The sequence below is a fragment of the Nannospalax galili genome, unplaced genomic scaffold, assembly GCF_000622305.1.
Source record: "Nannospalax galili isolate Female #2095 unplaced genomic scaffold, S.galili_v1.0 scaffold336, whole genome shotgun sequence".
NCBI lineage: Eukaryota > Metazoa > Chordata > Mammalia > Rodentia > Spalacidae > Nannospalax > Nannospalax galili.
In genome coordinates, this window is record NW_008343385.1 from 7,307,396 (window position 1) to 7,325,399 (window position 18,004).

Below are 18,004 nucleotides of genomic sequence, written 5' to 3' on the forward strand. Positions count from 1 at the left end.
AAAAAAAAAACACCAAACCAAAAAAAAATTACCATTGTTAATCTTTTTTTTTTTTTTTTTTTGTCTTTTTGAGACAGGATCTCCCTGCAGCAATACCTGGCCTGGACCTTGCCGTGTAGAGCAGGCTGGCCTCGAACTCACAGAGACCCACCTGCCTCTGCCTCCCCAGTGCTGGGACTAAAGGCCTGCACCTGGCTCAGGGCACTACAATATTATTGGCCTTTCCCATTCTCATTGCCTCGTGCATGTAAAGAATATGAACAGATTCTTTAGTATTCCTTAAGATTTCATATAGCTGCCAACTCTTAAGAAGTGACCACTTGGGTGCCTCCTTTCTCCGCTGGCCCCGCGGGCGCTCCTCCCTGGCTGCGGCGTTCCCGTCCCGCCTTCTGCTACAAGCCGGCGGCGCTGCTCACCGCCACACTCCTTCGCCATCTGGCATATTATAGCATTTGATTTACTGAAGACTGATTACAAGAATCGTATGGACCAGTGTAGTACCCTGAATCCTCTTGTACCTCCCGAGTACCTCATCTGTGCTTTCTTCCCTGCCATGTTTCCTTGTGCAGCAGAGTGGCTTACACTGGGTCTCAATAGGCCCCTTTTTGGCATATCATATTTGGAGGTATATGAGCAGACCAGTGATGAGCCGCCCAGGACTCTATAACCCGACAACCATCATGAACGCAGATACTCTAGCATACTGTCAGAAAGAAGGATGGTGCAAATTAGCTTTTTACCTTCTAGCGTTTTTTAACTACCTATTTGGCATGATCTATGTTTTGGTGAGCCCTTAGAACAGCACAGAAGGCTCTGTCCAGGTAAGTGCATGCAAAAAGCCACTAAATGAAAGGATTCTATCCAGCAAAGTCCTGTTTCCAAGAGTAGCCTATGGAATCTGACCAGTTACTTTAACAAATGACTCCTTGTTTTTAAATGTTTCCACATTTTTGCTTGTGGAAAGACTGTTTTCATATGTTATACTTGGATAAAGAATTTAAACGGAATTACGTGCAAATTAATATAAGATGATTACCTCTAGTGTTGACAGGTTGAACTTGCACTCCTTAAGGAACAGCCATAATCCTCTGAGTGATTGCATTAATTACTGACAGTCCTTAGTTCATCGGAAGCTTGGTTTATAGGAACTTGTAGGGCCCGTTTTGGTTTTATTGAAATGCTGTCTAAATATAAATTAGCTGTAGATAATCAGGTGCTTCTGGTGAACTGAAAATGTGTATCAGCCTTGTGGGAAACTTCATAGGTTTCCTCATTTATTACTGTAGATGATTATAATGGATACATTTACAAAATAAGAAGAGTGGGATTATTTCCCTGTGGACTTGAATATTATCCCTATATTGCATGAATGAGAGACTTCCCATATTTCCATCAGAGTAATATACTTGCTTTAATTCTTAAGCATAAGTGAACATAATACAAAAATATATGCTGAATTACCTGTAAAGAATGCATTTAAAGTTATTTTAAATGTGTTTTTATTTGTAAGACATTATATACTAAGAAAATGGTTATGCTTACTCTTCTAATCTGATGGTAAAGGTATTCTTAAGAATTTGCAAGTACATTAGATTTTCAAAACTTGAATGAGAGAACTGTGTGACCACCCTGCTGTTCCTTTAGTGCAATACAATAAAACTCTAAAATTAAGACTCATTTTCAGTGCATTGTTTTACAGACTACAGTTATTTCTCATACTTGCTCAATCCATAATAAAAGACATGTTATTGTCATGTAAAAAAGCAAATCATTAAATTGATGTTTTTCTTAAAAAATACCATGCCTAGACCCCAAAACTGAGGAATTGTGAATGGCCAGACCCATTACTGTCTGTCGTCATTTGAGGAAATTCTTAACTGCTGATGGCATAACACTGTCATCTTTCTTACCAATTCAGAATTTACTGGGACACATGAAAATGTACATTTTGTTTTCCTTTTTGAAACACCTGGCTTCGAGGTAAGCTAACTTGTAAATCTAAATTTTTGCTGCTGCTTGTGAGGCAGGTATATGTGTTTTCATAAGCATTCTCATGATTTAGAAAGTCAAGGCAATTGAAAATACTGTAAGTGGTTTAGAAGTTTCTTTAGCAAAGGATCAAAGAAAGCAAGCTACTTTGTAGAATTTCCCATAATGATGAAGGGAGTTGATGGGTGTATAGTGGTTTACTCTAAGAAGTTCTTGTATTATTTTATTCTTTAGTGAGTTAGCCTTCCCTAGCTGAGGGCGAGACGCCTCCTGGGGATTGATTAGTTGATAGGGGTTATTATTTTGAGGAAAGGGCTGGGGAGGCTGAAGAGTGAAGAGAGTGATGCCATGTCACAAGGAAAACTTTCTATATAGACTATCTGCTTTGTACTCTTGAGAACATCTACAGGGAACTGACTCGTCCTCAGAAGACTCAGATTTAAGCATATAGCCCAATCGCTCATTCCATTTCTAAACCTTAAATACTGCCACTCCTCATTTTCCTTTCTTGTTCACAAGTGCTGTTGACCATGAGTAACCTGGCCAAGTTTACAATGAGAGAGGTTTCCTGGGGCTTTACATGAGTATTCCTGTCAGTATTTTCATGAACCTTTGCTCTCAACACTTCTTTAATTTTTTTTTTTTTTTTTTGGTCTTTTTGAGACATGGTCTCCCTGTAACCCCAGCTGGCCTGGAACTCGCTATGTAGACCAGGCTGGACTTGAACTCACAGAAATCTGCCTGCCTCTGCCTCCTGAGTGCTGGGACTAAAGGTGTGCGCTACCATGTCCGGCTTATTTTCATTTTTTAAATTTGATTTTTAAGAAATGTCCTTTTATTTTTGGATCTTCTCTAGGATTAATGCAGAGTTTATTAGTTGGAAGCCACATTCTCTTGCTTCCTAAATTAAGACTTTTTCAGCTAATATTTTTTTTGTAAATGTTTTTTGAGTATGTAGTTTATACAGAACATCTTAATCATCTTTACCCCACCCCCCACCTTCCCATTGGCACCCTCCCATACCCCCCAGTCTCCCTGGAATTCATACATTCTGTCATTTGTGTTAAGGCCTATGGTGTCAAGTTAGTGTCCCCAGATGTCCCTCAGTTCAAGTTCATCCACTGGGGTCAGGTCTGCCTATGTAGTATACCTCTGATTTTTTTAAAGACAGTGAGGTTTACCCAAGTCACTGATAGGCTGTTAGCTTAGAAGGTTCTTGTTCCTGGATGCACTCGGATTTACACACTTACTTTTCGGTGTTTTCTGAAACTAGATTGCTTACTAAGCAAAAGCAGAAGACAAAATACATGCATCTGACAAAATCCTGCTGGCTCCTTTTCTTGCTCTGAATTTGATTTGTTCTCTACATTAATCTGTTTGGGATGGCCCTTACCTAACCTCTATTATTCCTGAAGGTTCACCTGAGGCATTACGGAGTTAGCTTGTTTATAATCTTTTGCAGTTTATGTCAAATGCTCACACTGTGTAGCAGCAGCTGTTTATTACTTTTGCTATTGTTTTCTTAATTTTTAACAGTTCTCTAGCCTTCAGAAATGAGCCTTCCCTCATTTTTGCCTATTTTACCATATCTAGTATAACCCTGTAGGTCTAAATATACTAGCAATTCTTTGTTGCTGTGGATACTGTAGAATCTGCTGAATTAAAAATCTTTCACAATAAATGCTTGTTTAGCAGTTATTCTATTGCATACCACATCATGCCAGCAGCCCGTTGAAGTTTGAATTACTTTTAATAGGAAGGAGAAGCCTTAGGGAATGGCCTGATAACCACTTTGGCATGTATTTGAGTACTAGTGAGGTTTCACCAGTTATGCCATGAAGACCTTCAGTCAGGCTCATATGCTTGGGTAACAATCTGTTGGGGAAACAAAGGACAGGTCACTTTGCAGCATCTCCTCGAAAGCCTGGGTAGTGTTTGCTGCTTTAAGACCACTCAGGCTAAGCTAGCACAGCGCTCTTCTCTGCTTCCAGCTCTACACATTTTGAAGATCTATCTAATTGTATAGAAAGGAAATAAAAGTTTGTATGTGCTTTTAGCAAAATGCTTTACTTTGTATACTTTTCTATTTATAGTGTTCTAGAATATTATTACCAGAGAACTAATGATTTATGTGTATCTCTCTCCCTGCAGGGGGGAGCTTTCATTTTTAGGTGTGAACATAGCACTTTATCCAGCTCATTTAGGTGATGATCTATATTAAAGTGTATATATCCAGTTATTTGTCATGTAACGTCCACAAATGTACAGCTTGATAATCAGTTGTATTGTTTAATTTCAAATTAGAAATGTGTATCAGAAAAATACTCTAAAACAGTAATTTAGAGGGTAAAGAAAAATATTGATCACCTTATTATTTAGCCTTGTTCATACATGTTCATCCTTCTCAGAAAGGAGTAATAATGTTTGTCTCAAATAATTTCAGGCTCTTTTACTCAAACCATTTGATTTGCAGTCACACCAGCAGTTAAAAAGCATTTGATATTAATGGTGTAGCTTAGGAGAATGAACACTTCACAGTGATTCTGGATATATCTACCAGCTTTCTTAGAGCAGTTCACTTTAAGATTCAGAGTTCTCGAGCTAAGTTCTGAAAGGAATGCACACACAAGTGCTACTTGCTTGGTTTTCTTTGGAAAGCAGTATTAACCGCAAAAGGCCATGGCTCTGTGGGGTTAGAGTGAAGGTTTTGCTCTGCATTCATTTTCTTAATCTGTATTGTGGGAGATTTGAGCATCCTGGCAGGCTCCTGGATTGTCTCATATATGTTAATTTTAATTGCACAATGCTTCTAAATACTTAAATTTGTTTGGTTATCTTATGTATTTTGGAGAAGGCAAATTTAATTGTACAATGCTTCTTCTAAATACTTAAATTTGGTTATGATGTATTTTAGAGAAGGCAAATTTCTTAAATGGATTGATGACTAAGTAGATCCTAAAACTATTAAGAAAATGAAATGTAGTTAGCCGTTTATGGTTTGTTAAAATCTTAAGCTTGATGGTGCTGTACCATTGTCCAAAGAAAATGCCCTTAAATAGCCCTACAGTACTCCTTAGAGCTTGCTTATTCTGCCTTTGTATATTTAATAAAAACTCTCAAAGACTCCTTGTGTAGTTTATGGGTTCAACCTGACTCTGTATTGTGTATCTGCCACCTCTGCCCCCAGTTTTTGGAGAAATCACAAGTTTGAGCAGAGAAAATAACTTTCCCTAGGACATTGGCATTACATGCTGTTAAGCTTAACTGGCAGAGTATATTTCAGTACTGATACTCCATGTTTCTGTTTATTGAAGAACTAATGTTTTCCTATGTACCTGATATTTAAATAATTTACTCAAACATTTTTGAATGTAGAAGCTTAGTGGATACTTAAAATGGAAATTGAGAGGTACATGCTTTGCAAATTCAATTATTAAAGGATTTAGTTATTAAATAATTTTCTCCATTTTTTTAAGCTTTATATTGGGAGGAAGCAAATGTAAGATTTACCAGTGTCTGGGGCTCAGGAGATGGCTTATTTGGTAAAAATGCTTGCTGTGCAAGCATGAGAACCTGTGTAAAAAAAGTTGGGTGTGCACTTGTGATCCCAGCACTGGGGATATGCAGAGAGGAGGATCCCAGAGGCTCATTGACCAGCCAGTCTATCCGACATGGCACGCTCCAAGCTAATGAGAGACCCTATATCAAAAAGCATGGTGGACAGCTTCTGAGGAATGACATGTGAGGTTGACACGTGAGGTTGACCTGTGGCCTCCACACACAACCACACACAGGCAGTTGCACACGCAGAAAGATTTGCTAATGTCAGTTTCAGTTACTTTAAAACTGTGTACTGTGATTTTAAAATTATTTGGTTGTAATACCAAAGTCATGAAGGCCCATCTATAACTGCAAAATTGCAATCTGTACTTAAAAATTAACTCTAGATAGAACTTTAGGGATTATTGAGTTAAAAAAAATCCTTTGGTTAAATATTTAAATACTAGTGATATGTGATTCTCCTATCCTTAGTCTTCTCATAGAATGGTAAATTCTAGATGATGTAAAAAGTGCTAGAATATCACTTTTGTATTGTGGAACGTGCTGGTACGCTGATCTCAAGTCCCCAACTACCACTCATAATTGGAGTAATATGTGAATTTCTAGTGATGCACCAGCATCGAGACAAGACTTTCAGTTATATGATTACACTGAGTTTGGAGGTGGTGAAACTCATTTGTGGAAGTGCCTCCGAGTTGGTAGTTTGCTGGCAGTGGCCAGGTGTCCTGGTTCACTTATGCGATGACTAGTAACTAGGAGCCAGGAGACTACTGCATGTGTCCTGACCCTGCAGATAAAACAGGTGGCTCTGACTGGTGGTCCTTGTTCCCAGCCAAGGACTACTCAGAGTAGCTCAAAGTTGAATTTAAAGACAAAAGTTTGACTAGCCCAGGGTGAGGTGAAGGAGTTGGAGAACCGAGATATTTAATAATGTAGCTAAGTACTTTGTAAAATTAATGTGAAAGATTAAATCCATTGTGTTTTAGGGGTGGAAAAGGATGAATGCTGTAAAAACAGATGTCTGAACCAGTGGACTCATCTTTGAAAAAGTCCCAGATGCTGAATTAACTACCTATTGGGGCCAATGCAGTGTTGGGAGGGAGTGTAGTCTAAAGCTTAAAGGGTCCCTTACAGTTCTATAAATATGCAATAGAAAAAACAGTGGAAGAATTTCAGAAGGTAGAGCTGGTGAAAGAAGTATGGGGAAGTGATGAGATGACTTGGTGAGTAAAGGTACTTCCTGCCAAGCACTGTCTTGAGTTTGATCTGGGGACCCACGCGTGGAGGGCAAGAACCCACACCTACACATTGTCCTCATCTCCACACCCCTGCTGTGGCCTACATGCGCCCCCCCATGCTAATAAAACAAGTGTGGGTGCTCATAGAAATCTTTGTACTTATTACCATATCATACGCCAGCTAGTGATTACCAGTAGTAAAATGAGGCTGAAGTGTGGTAAATGATGGTATCAAGTATTTTTCCATACTCCTTTCCCAATATCTCTAGCTAGGTAAGATAGAGCAGCCAGTGCATTTCTAGGACAACTGGGTACCAACTTTGTTGTCCCTCTGCTCTGATATAAAAGAGACACAATGAATTTTGTCAATAAAAGCTTTAGGAGTAAACACACATTTACATCCACGGTGATAACACTAGATTAAGTTATGCTAGAGAACTGAAATTTCAGACATGCTCGTATATTTGAAATCTTCGTTATCTTGACACAGATCTTGATAGTGAATCTTTTGATGATAGATACGTAGCTAATTTGTCCCGGAACTCATGAAGATAATTATATTGCTGGGGAAGGGGGGAAGACATGTTGAGGTACACTGTAGAAAACCAGTTAATAGAGCAGACCCCACACTAGCACGAATTAAAACATCCTTTGCTTACAACAGTTGTTTTTGGACACTTAGACTCAGGAAGGGGAGGAGGAGGTACTGGCAGAGCCTAGAGGGGGGAGCAGGGACCAAGTGGGGGCTGGGTAAGAAAGCTGCATACAATCTGAAAGGTTGTTGCTTTAAACGTCTACACATCTGAAGGAAGCATGAAATTCAGACGAGTGTTTTATAAGTCTATAGCATCCTTTCTTTGCTGCCAGGGCTTCTGATTAAAGTCAATCTTCTGCCAAGTAAGGAAGGGGATTTGTTTTGCTCATGTACTTTCCACACCAAGTCTGGGAGAGAAGGCATTTTCTGTAATAACTAACATAATAAAGAAAAATCTTAAATTCATGGAAGCCCTAGCTTGCAGCTGCCTGCAGTGACAGTCCATTTGAAACAATTTTCATTAAAAAAAAAAAAAAAAGCAATCACGGGGCTGGAGTGATAGCACAGCAGTTAAGAGCCTGGCAGAGGACCCAGGTTTTGTTCCCAGCACCCACATTGCAGCTAACAGCCATCCGTAACTCCAGTTCCAGGGGAATCCAACCCCTTCTGACCTCCACAGGCATTGCACTACATGGGTGCACTTACATACATGCAGGCAACACACTCATATACATAAAATATTTTTAAAAAATCTCTACACAGGCAAAATAAATGCTTTAAATAATTTAAATATTTCCTGAAGGATAGGTCTGCCAGTTATTCCCAAGACCATGAAACCCCACAGTGCTAACTTTCATGAAGAGATGATTAAGGCTTCTTAGCCACAGAAATCACAGAATGCCCAGGTGAGCCAAAGCCCATTCTAGTGTTTATTTTGAAACACTGATGGTACAAAACATGCACATTCATATATGTTTGAATGTGGAGTTTGTTTCAAAAAGATTTGAACTTCCTGAATGTGAAGTATTACAATTTTAAGATAAAAGTTCTATTTTCAGAACTTAGGTAGAGAAGTGGATCCTGTGTGGTTTGTGAATGACCTATTTTAAACGTTGATAGCCAGGTTGCCTGGTGAATTGATGAATGGTATGTAACACTGAATTAGATCCCTAACCCTGAGAAGGTTAGACTGGAAAGCACAGGCAGCTTAAGGGTGAGGAGTCAGTCTCAGGTACCCACTCTGATGACGTCCTAAAGCTGGGACAGGGTGCTTGGCACAGGAAGGCAAGTTAACTTTCCAGATACACACACAAAGTAAGATCTGCCATCTCTGGAAACATGATTTGCAGCATCTTTGCATTGCTACTGCAATGATTTGAAGTGCTGAGATAAATGTGGAAGATGTCCATTATCCTCAGCATCAGACAATGCTGCTTTGCATTTTTTATGCTGTTGATCTTTGTTCCATGTTTCAGGGACACAGCAGGATCTTTAGATTGGGCTAAAAATGGACCCAAGAAACTATGTTTAAAATAACCACCCCATTATTCCAAGTGAGAAGATCCATTCCCAGAACTGGGACCAAAGTGGAACAGTAACAGATCGACCAAAGAGGTAAAGCAGAAAGTTTGAAGTTTTGTCAATATTTTGCTTAATGTTTTGCGGGCTTTTGTAGCTATCTGGGTTATATTTCAATGTAAATTAGAAAATAGGCAGATGTGAGTAACAGCTTTGGATGTTACACTCTTGCACATTACACTCTGAAGAGGCTGTGGCTGCTACAGCAGACAGAAACAGTCCAGCTCTTACCTTGATGGTCTGTATCGCCCCAGATCCTCTGACGTCTCGCAGGCTGTCTATGGCTTGCTGTGGTGATAATGTGTCAGACAGGTATAGGAGGAGACAAGCGGCTACTAAGAGAATATGACAGAAAAAACGGATTCTTCAAAAACTGGGTTGGTTTTGTTACAAGGAGAGGCTTGATACCTAGGTTTTGTGTTACTGCAGAAGCCCCAGTTCAGGGTTGCTGTAAATGAATTAAAAGATTTGGACCCTTTAGTCTGTGCTGTGGTAAGTTAAACCAATCTTAGAGACTGTGTGGCTCAATTAAAGTTTAACATAGTTTATTCTGACTGCTTTGTTGAGATATAAATGATCTATTATGCAATTATCCATTTGGAGTACACTTTAGTGAAATTTTAGTATATTCACCACAGTCAATGTTAGAACATTTCATCACTTCAAAGAGCAATTCTGGACTCCTGCTTTGTGTCTCTCTCTAGCCTGACTCTAGATATTACAGATAAAGGAATGATGCCATGGGTGGTCTTTTGGGACCAACTTTTATTTATGCATTCAGGGTTTACACTTACTGTGCCAAGTCCTTTCTATCTTAATGCTGGATGATAATCCATTGTGTGGATAGACTACATTGTGTTTGTCCACTTGTCCAGGTATTTAGGCCATTCATATTGTTGGCAAATATAATGAATGCTGCTATAAACACTCATTTACAAGTTTTTCAATGGACATGTGTTCCATTTCTCTTGTGTACATACCTAGGAGTGGAATTTTGAATCATTCTAAGTTCATGTTTCACTGGTTGAGAAACAGACTGATTTTCCAAGGCAGCTGCACTATTTTACCTTCTCGTATGAGGGTTAGTTTCTCTGTGTCCTCAGTGAGTCTTATTTTCCAGTTTAAAAAGAACAATCATAGCCATTTTGCTGGCCAATGATGTTGAACATCTTTTCCATGTATTTATTGGCCATGTGTATATTTTGCTTTGAGAAATATTTACTCAGCTTCTTTGCTTATTTACTTTAAAATTTATTTTTATTTTGTGTGTATGAGTGTATTGCCTGCATGTATGTAAGTACATCTGTGTCATGCAGTGCCCATGGAAGTCAGAAGAGGGCACTGAATCCCCTGGAACTGGAGTTATGGACAGTGGTTAGCTGCCATGTGGGTCCTCTGCAAAAGCAGCCAGTGCTTTTAACCACTGAGCCGTATCTCCAGCCCCACTTTTATTTTTTAAATACTACTTATTATTTTTTATTTTATGTGTATGAGTATCTTCCCTGCATATATGTAAGTGCACCCATGTTGTGCAATGCCTGCAGAGGTCAGAAGAGGATGTTAGATCCCCTGGAACTGGAGTTAGAGACAGTTGTTAGCCACCAGGTAGGTGCTGGGAACTGAACCTGGGTCTCTGCAAAAACAGCCAGTGCTCTTAACCACTGAGCCATCTCCAGCCCCCTTTGCTCACTGTTTAATTGGTTTGTTTGTCCTTCTATATTTAGTTGTAGGAGTACTTTTATTACATTCCCTTATCAAATACAAGTTGTGTAATTTTTTTCCCCATTCTATGGTTGGTCTTTAAAAAAAATTATGTGTATGAGTGTTTTGCCCACAGTAAATGCACCTGTGTGGTACAATGCCCACAGTGGCCAGAAGAAGATGTTAGATCCCTTGAACTGAAGTTATGGGCAGGAGTTAGCCATCATGTTGGGTCCTGGGAACTGAACCTGGGTCTTCTGTACAAGCAGCAAATACTCTTAACCACTGAGCCATCTCTCTAGCCACCTATGCATAGTCTTGTCATTTTTATCGTGTCCTTTGAAATACAAAGTTGTTAATTTTGATCCTGTTTAACACTAACAATAACTTACTCTAGTGAGTCACAAATTTTTTTGGCATCACATTTTTTTAAATTACTTTGATTTTATGTGTATGCATGTATTGCCTGCATGTAGGTAAGTGAACCTGTGTCATTAACCAGAGAACTGTTTTGTTTTTTTTATGTGATTTTGGTTTGGTGTTTTGAGGGAGGGTCTCATAGTCCAAGTTGGCCTTGAACTCACCATAGAGCCAGGGATGACCTTGAACTCCTGATCCTCCTGCCTCTCTGGAGTGCTGGGATTATAGGCGTGTCCCTTAACTTTGGTTATTATATTTGTGCTACTTAGAGATATTTCTTAGAACTTTCTGTCAGTATCATTAATACCTCTATTGGAAGAACATTAGAAAAAATAATCAGATGCTAAGACTAGAATGAAGTTTGATAGGATTCTCCTAAACCAAGCTCGAAATAGCTATTTATTTCTACCCAATTTTTCTAGGGAACACCAAGGTTAAGGCCTTAAATAATCAGTTCTCTGAATCATAGTAAACTTATATTGTGCTTTGTCCCCTTTAAATATGAAATATGGTTCAATACCAGGAGTTTGCCTATTTTAAAGTTACAAAAAACTAATAATGAAAATACATTTCTTACCAAGACAAGATCTTCCAAGTCCTCCATAACAGCTGAAAGGGAAATAGAGTCTTGATGTTTGTACATTTTCAATCTATCCCAAGTTACAACTAAAGACATGCTCTTTCTTGCCTATTGTTCATCACTACCAGCACAGCACCTTGCAAGCTGTACCAAGATACCATTGCTGAGTTAATCACCCACAAGCAAGGCATGCTCACTACTCATGTTGGGGGGATGTTCTGAATAGTCTAAATGTCAAACTAGCAGGAACTTCATATTGATAGCTAAACCCCAAGATTTACGTCTGAGGAATGGAGAATTAAACAGATAGGAAACAGACTATTTTGCCTTTTATATGAAATGAGTGGCCATGGAACAGGTGCCAACCACACAGTAACCCTTCATTTAGCTCAGGAGCATACACGGCGGTAGCAGATCCTAGAGCAGCGGTTAGAGCGGGGCTCTGTCCTCTACTTGATGTGTGAAGCTAAGCAAGGTCTTCAGGCTCCGTGGGCCTCTACCATTTTACCTTAAAATGGTAAAAATGGTGCCTACAGCAGAGCAAGGGTTAAATAAGGAAGCATTTGTAAAGGGATGAGAACTCAGGTTGGCACAGTAAGAAACAAATGTGCTACATTTAGCATAGCAGAGGTTCCGAGAATCCTTCAAGAGGGATGGCACAGCATGAAGGAAAGATTCAGAACTTAGAATCTCAGAGTGGGGTACCAGGAGGCTCTCCACTGAGTAGGCCACAAGCTCCTGTACCACTCTAAATTTATTGCTTTAACCTGTGTAAGCAGAGCAAACGATACAGCTTTTCCTTGGTGCAGTCTTTAGACAACTTCTTCAAGACCTCTAGGTATGTTACTTTGAAGCAAGGAATCTGTTTACCTCAATGAAAACTAGCTAAGCATAACATGGCATCATGACCAGTGGTCAGGGTGTTATTTCCTTGTATAATTTGGGGAGGGGGCACTGTGTTTCTTTGCCTCAGCACACATGCCGGTGCACCTCTTGCCACATACTCATTCTTAACTGGAGGTGCTATTGTGCATGGTCAAGCATGCTTTGCAGAGTTTCAGTAAAACAGTATCTCCAGCATCAGGTAAATCAGTGGTCTCCAACACAAATGAATGTTAGCAGAAACAGCAGCACTGTGGAGGAATGAACAGTTCTGTGAAAGTATTTTCCAAAAAAATGAAGATCAACCTCAAACTTGGAAAACAACTACTTTAATCATTTTCAACAATCCTAAAAAGTGTATTACAGGGAAACAAGGAAAACCTTCTAGCCATCAAATGCTTTATTTTAGGGGACCCTGAAAGAGTCTACCAATGCAAGATCACCTATCCACCTGACTTGTTTGTCCCTTTTGTTTAAATCTCTTTTTAAAAAGAAATAAATGTGTGTATTTCTGTCTCTGTGTGGGTATGTGCATGAGAGTAGGTACCCTCAAAGTCCAGAAGAGTGTGTCAGATCCCCTGGAGCTGGAGCTACACAGGCAGTTGAGAGCTGCGTGACACGCATGCTGGGAACTGAACTTGGGTCCTCTCCAAGAGCAGTGCGTGCTCTTAACCGCTAAGCCATCTCTCCAGCCCTTTCTCTGTTTAAACACTAGGTGGGCATTTTGGTTGCCAGAAACTGCTGGGGTAGAATTTGCTAAGCCTCACAAAACTCAACTACTTTGATTTCTGGAAACTACAAGTTGCTTTAAAATTTTAAAAAGAAAAAAAAAAGTTTTTGAGAATTGGTTTGAAAAAATGAGCCCCCAAATTGGAAAATATTTTTTAGTAGCTGGGGCTGATGCTCTTTTGCCTGCAGGTAAAAAGAAATTACAGATAACTGTCTATCTGAAAATTTACCTTTACAATTAGAATGAGATGAGACCATACTTCCTAGAGAACATTTGCAAACTGTAGGATGTCAGATGGTTTCCTGTTCTGTTACCTACTGTTAAGTGCTGCTAGCCACAGTTCTCCGGATTATCTAGTTTGGCCTGTTTTGTTGCCAGAGACTCATGAGTGGATTTGCCTTCCGAATTTGCACTGTGGGCATGAGGTCCAGGCTGCAGATTTGAGGAGTGAAGTTGGCTGGCTTTGCCCTTTCAGCATGCATCCTGAGATTAGATGGCTGTGTGGTTTGTGCACCTCTAGCTCAAAGTAGTGGTCTGTGGTACTATGTGTTTTTGAGGTAACAAACTATTCAATTCTCTACTGTGCCCGTGAAAAGAAATGGCTCATTAGAATATAAAACATGCAGTAAGCAGTGAAGGACTAGTTTGCTTGTTGTGACTGATATCCCTATCCTCTGTGTCTAACTTCCAGCAAACATCTATTGTTTATTATCCATCATGGCACTGCCCATCACCACTCTATTCCACCCTTCTCTAAGCTAGTTTTAATTTTCCTTCCTTCCTCTAACCAAGTTTGTTTTAAATATTCTTATAAGAAACTTGTATATTTATAGCTACTCACAGAATCCTATTTCATTCTGGTAACAAATTCATATCATCAAATGTAATTTTCCAAAAGAACAACTGCCTTCATTGCTACTGAAAGCAACTGATAGGATGAGATAACAAAAGAGTGAGATGCTGTAAAGCCAGGATGATGCCACACATTCTGACAGTGGAGACGAAAGAAAGAAAGAAAGAGAGAGAGAGAGAGAGAGAGAGAGAGAGAGAAAGAAAGAAGAAAGAGAGGGAGGGAGGAAGGAAGGAAGGAAGGAAGGAAGGGAAATGCTTATAATCTTATTCTAAAAATTTGCAGATCTACTAATTCTCCTTACTCTTGAAATGTGGTAACAGTAAAACCTGAGAAACCATTTGACTGGCACACTTCCTGTGTGGTGTCTGGGGAAAGAGGCGAACGTACTGTATCAAGGTTTTCCGGTTGTTTTTGAGGCAGATGGCCAGCTCCTCCATGATTTCCCAGCAGCTGCCTATGTCGGGAGTCCCTCCGTCTGGGATTGGGTGATGATGAGTGACAATTCCAGATTGTTGGTAGAGGTCCAGAAGGTTTGGGACTCTATATTTTGACAGCTCCCCTCTGGTGCAGAAAACAAATATGTCTTGGATCCCGTAGCTCTTTAGTTCCTCTGCCAACAGATCAGGACACACAGAGACACACACGTACAGAACAGGACTTTTTAAATATGGCCAAGCAGGAGAATGTGGAGTTAATTTCTTCAACTAAATAGTAATAAATGAGAGTTTGTAAGTCTGAGATGTCCACTGATAACATCTGCAATTAGAATTAAATCTGATTGATTTATAAGTCAAAATGCTCTTTAGTGAATTTCAAGATGAGCAGATCACATTGGTGTTCTTGCATATAAAAAGCGTTTTGGGGTTTTCTTGTAGTAAATACTGCTTTGAAATAAATTTAGTATCTAATACTTAAACTCTTAGCTGGGTGTGGTAGCACATGCCTTTAATCCCAGCACTTGGGAGGCAGAGGCAGGCAAGTTTCTGTGAGATCAAGGCTGGCCTAGTCTACATAGGGAATTTCAGGCCAGCTGAGGCTACAGAGAAACCCTGTTTCAAAAAGACCAAGGGGGAAAACTGAGAAGGAATGATAGCACACTTTTTAGTTTTTCTCATGAAATCAACCTTTTCTGAAAGACAGGGTCTCACTATGTGGCCCTGCTGATCTGAAACTTTCTATGTGGCTCAGGTTGGCATCAAACTCACAGAGCTCCTCCTGCCTCTGCCTCCATAATGATTGGGATCCCAAGCATATGGGCGTGTGCCACCATGCCCAACTAAGACCAACCCTATTTACTACTTTATCACTTTGCTATTTTAGTGCAACATAAAACAAGCTCCAGCCAGAGCTCCTGTATTCTTCCTCCTTTCTGCACTGCACAGCACACACCATCACACCTTTACTTTCACAGACTCTGTAGGTATTAAACCTATGTGGATTAGTTGTTTTCATTACACTGGATTGAACCAAGAAATAATTCTATAGGATATTGTATTGTAACTGTTTTAGATATTAGTTTTAATTATATGTGTAGGTTTGTGTGTGGGTATGTGCATATGAATGGGGTGCCTGTGGTGGCCAGAAGAGGACATTGGATCCCCTGGAGCTGGAGTTACAGGTAGTTGTGAGCCACCCCATATGGGTGCTGAATTCTCATTTTCTGCAAAGACAGTATGTGCTCTTAACCACAGAGCCATTTCTCCAGACACTGGAACTTCTATATAGTAATTTTCATTCTGGATTATTTGGTTCAAAATAAATAATTCTGGCTGATCTAAGTCCCAGTCCCTGGACATTTATCTAGCAGTCCAGTGCCTTTGCAGTTGAGCAGTAGCTAGTCCAAATTGAGACGTTCTGACATACACTCGATTTCAAAGACAAAGAGCACAAAGATGGAAGTGATCTCATTAACAACTTGCTGGATCATATATGTTCTTTCATGTGGAGAGATGATTTAAATATATAACTAGGATATGAAAGTAGAACAGAGACTATGTATATTAAAAAACAAAACAAAACATGAAAACAGAAGGGGAATGATCTAGGGAAGGAAGGGGACCAGTGTTTGCGTGGGAACAAGGGAGGGTGATGAGGTGAACATGAGAAAATACAAAGATATATATGTGTGAAAATGTCTTAGGGCTGGAGAGATGGCTCAGCGGTTAAAAACACTGACTGTTCTTGCAGAAGACCCGGGTTCAAATCCCAGCACCCACATGGCAGCTAACAACTGTCCGTAACTCCAGTTCCAGGGGATCCGACATCCTCTTCTGTCCTCTGCGGGCATTACATGACACAGGTGCACTTACCTACATGCAGGTGTAACACTCATACATAAAATAAAAATAATAAAATATTTTTTAAAATGTCAATAAACCCCATTGTTCTCAAAATTAATAAAAAGTAAAACTGATAATTTGCTTTATACTTGAAAGCTAGGATATATTGGATTAAATAAAATTCATTATTAAAATTGTACATTTTCTTCTTCTTCTTTTTTTTGGTCTTTTTGAGACAGGGTCTCCCTGTAGCTCCAGCTGTCCTGGAACTCACTATGTAGACCAGGCATGTTCTTTTTTTAATATTTTGTTATTTTTATTTTATGTGCATGACTATTGCCTGCATGTAAGTGCACCCGAATCATGCAGTGCCTGCAGAGATCAGAAGAGGGCATTGGATCCCCTGGAACTGGAGTTATGGACAGTTGTTAGCTGCCATGTGGGTGCTGGGTACTGAAAACCTGGGTCCTCTGTAAGAGCTGCCATTGCTTTTAATAGCTGAGCTATCTCTTCAGCCCTTACATCTTTTTTAATGAAGCACGTAGAAAATGTAATTACATATATAGCTTCCATTTGAGGGTACTACTACATTTCTATTGGATGTTTTCGTTTTTAATATTTTATGCCTATTTTATGTGTATAAGTGTTTTACTTGCACGTATGTAAGTGCATCACAGGCATGCATTACCTAGGGAGGCCAGAAGATGGTGTCAGATCCCCTGGAACGGGAGTTACAAATGGTTGTTAGATGCCATGAGGGTGCTGGGAACCAAGCTAAGGTCCTCTGCAAGAGCAGCCAGTGCTCTTAACCACAGAGCCATCTCTCCAGCCTTATTTTTGTTTTTTAAGCCAGAGTCTTGCTGTATAACCCAAGCTGGCCTGGAACTTGATATCATCCTGCCTCAGTTTCCCAAATGCTGGGATTTCAGACATACACCACCATACCGTGCTTGGACAGTCTGGTCTTGATAAACCTATTATATTTTTGTAACTGTAAAAGGACTTAAGCTGTAGTTAATAAACCTAATCATTTTTACAAGGGGGTAATTTTCTATTTCTTTTGTACACACTGGATAATTTCTAATATGATGGTTTTCAGATTTTCATGGAGAGGACTCTGAGGACATATCACAGGGGCTTTTGTAGGCAGGTTCTAGGTCTTGCCATCAAATGTTTTCATCTGTTTTATAAAATGGATTCCATGTGCAATTTTATTGCAAAAAATATTCATGAAAACATTGGAAAGTTCCTTTTACAAAAAAGCATTAAATGAACAGGGAACTCCAAAATGTGGAAGATTAGTTTTGAACCAGTGATTTAAATCACATTTTGTTTACAATTTACATGTTCCCCAAATGGAAATTTCCTACCATTGTATGTATGCCTAAAGCAGAAAATGTTTATAAGTATTGCAAATGACAACTTGGTATTAGTCTCTTTGTTTTTGTGACTGGTGGTACATTAACCAGCTGATGGTCCAGAGCTACTAGAACAAAGTTAAGATTTTAAAAAATCTGTAGTTAGCTGGGTGGTGCACACCTTTAGTCCCAGCATGCAGGAGGCAGAGGCAGGTAGATTGCTGTGAGTTCTGTGAGTTCAAGGCCAGCCTGGTCTACATAGTTCAGGTCAGCTGGGACTACAGCTCCCGTCTCAAAAAG

General features: G+C 39.6%; 2 protein-coding genes across 4 annotated transcripts in view; one reads left to right on the forward strand and one right to left on the reverse strand.

The window, feature by feature from the left end:
- Cnih1 (cornichon family AMPA receptor auxiliary protein 1) overlaps nt 1–1,748 on the forward strand; it is a 12,613-nt gene extending 10,865 nt beyond the window's left edge. Inside the window, exon 5 of the mRNA XM_017799757.2 lies at nt 770–1,748. Within this exon, the coding sequence (XP_017655246.2) occupies nt 770–797 (28 nt within the window). The 3' untranslated portion in view covers nt 798–1,748. The remainder of the gene's footprint in view (nt 1–769) is intronic.
- Nucleotides 1,749–3,720: 1,972 nt separating this feature from the next.
- Cdkn3 (cyclin dependent kinase inhibitor 3) overlaps nt 3,721–18,004 on the reverse strand; it is a 19,321-nt gene continuing 5,037 nt past the window's right edge. For all 3 annotated transcript variants that reach the window (XM_008839549.2, XM_029566663.1, XM_029566662.1), the window contains 4 exons: nt 14,455–14,677; nt 11,600–11,631; nt 9,133–9,236; nt 3,721–7,351 (listed from right to left, as the gene is read on the reverse strand). In XM_008839549.2, the coding sequence (XP_008837771.1) occupies nt 7,265–7,351; nt 9,133–9,236; nt 11,600–11,631; nt 14,455–14,677 (446 nt within the window). In that variant the 3' untranslated portion in view covers nt 3,721–7,264. The remainder of the gene's footprint in view (nt 7,352–9,132; nt 9,237–11,599; nt 11,632–14,454; nt 14,678–18,004) is intronic.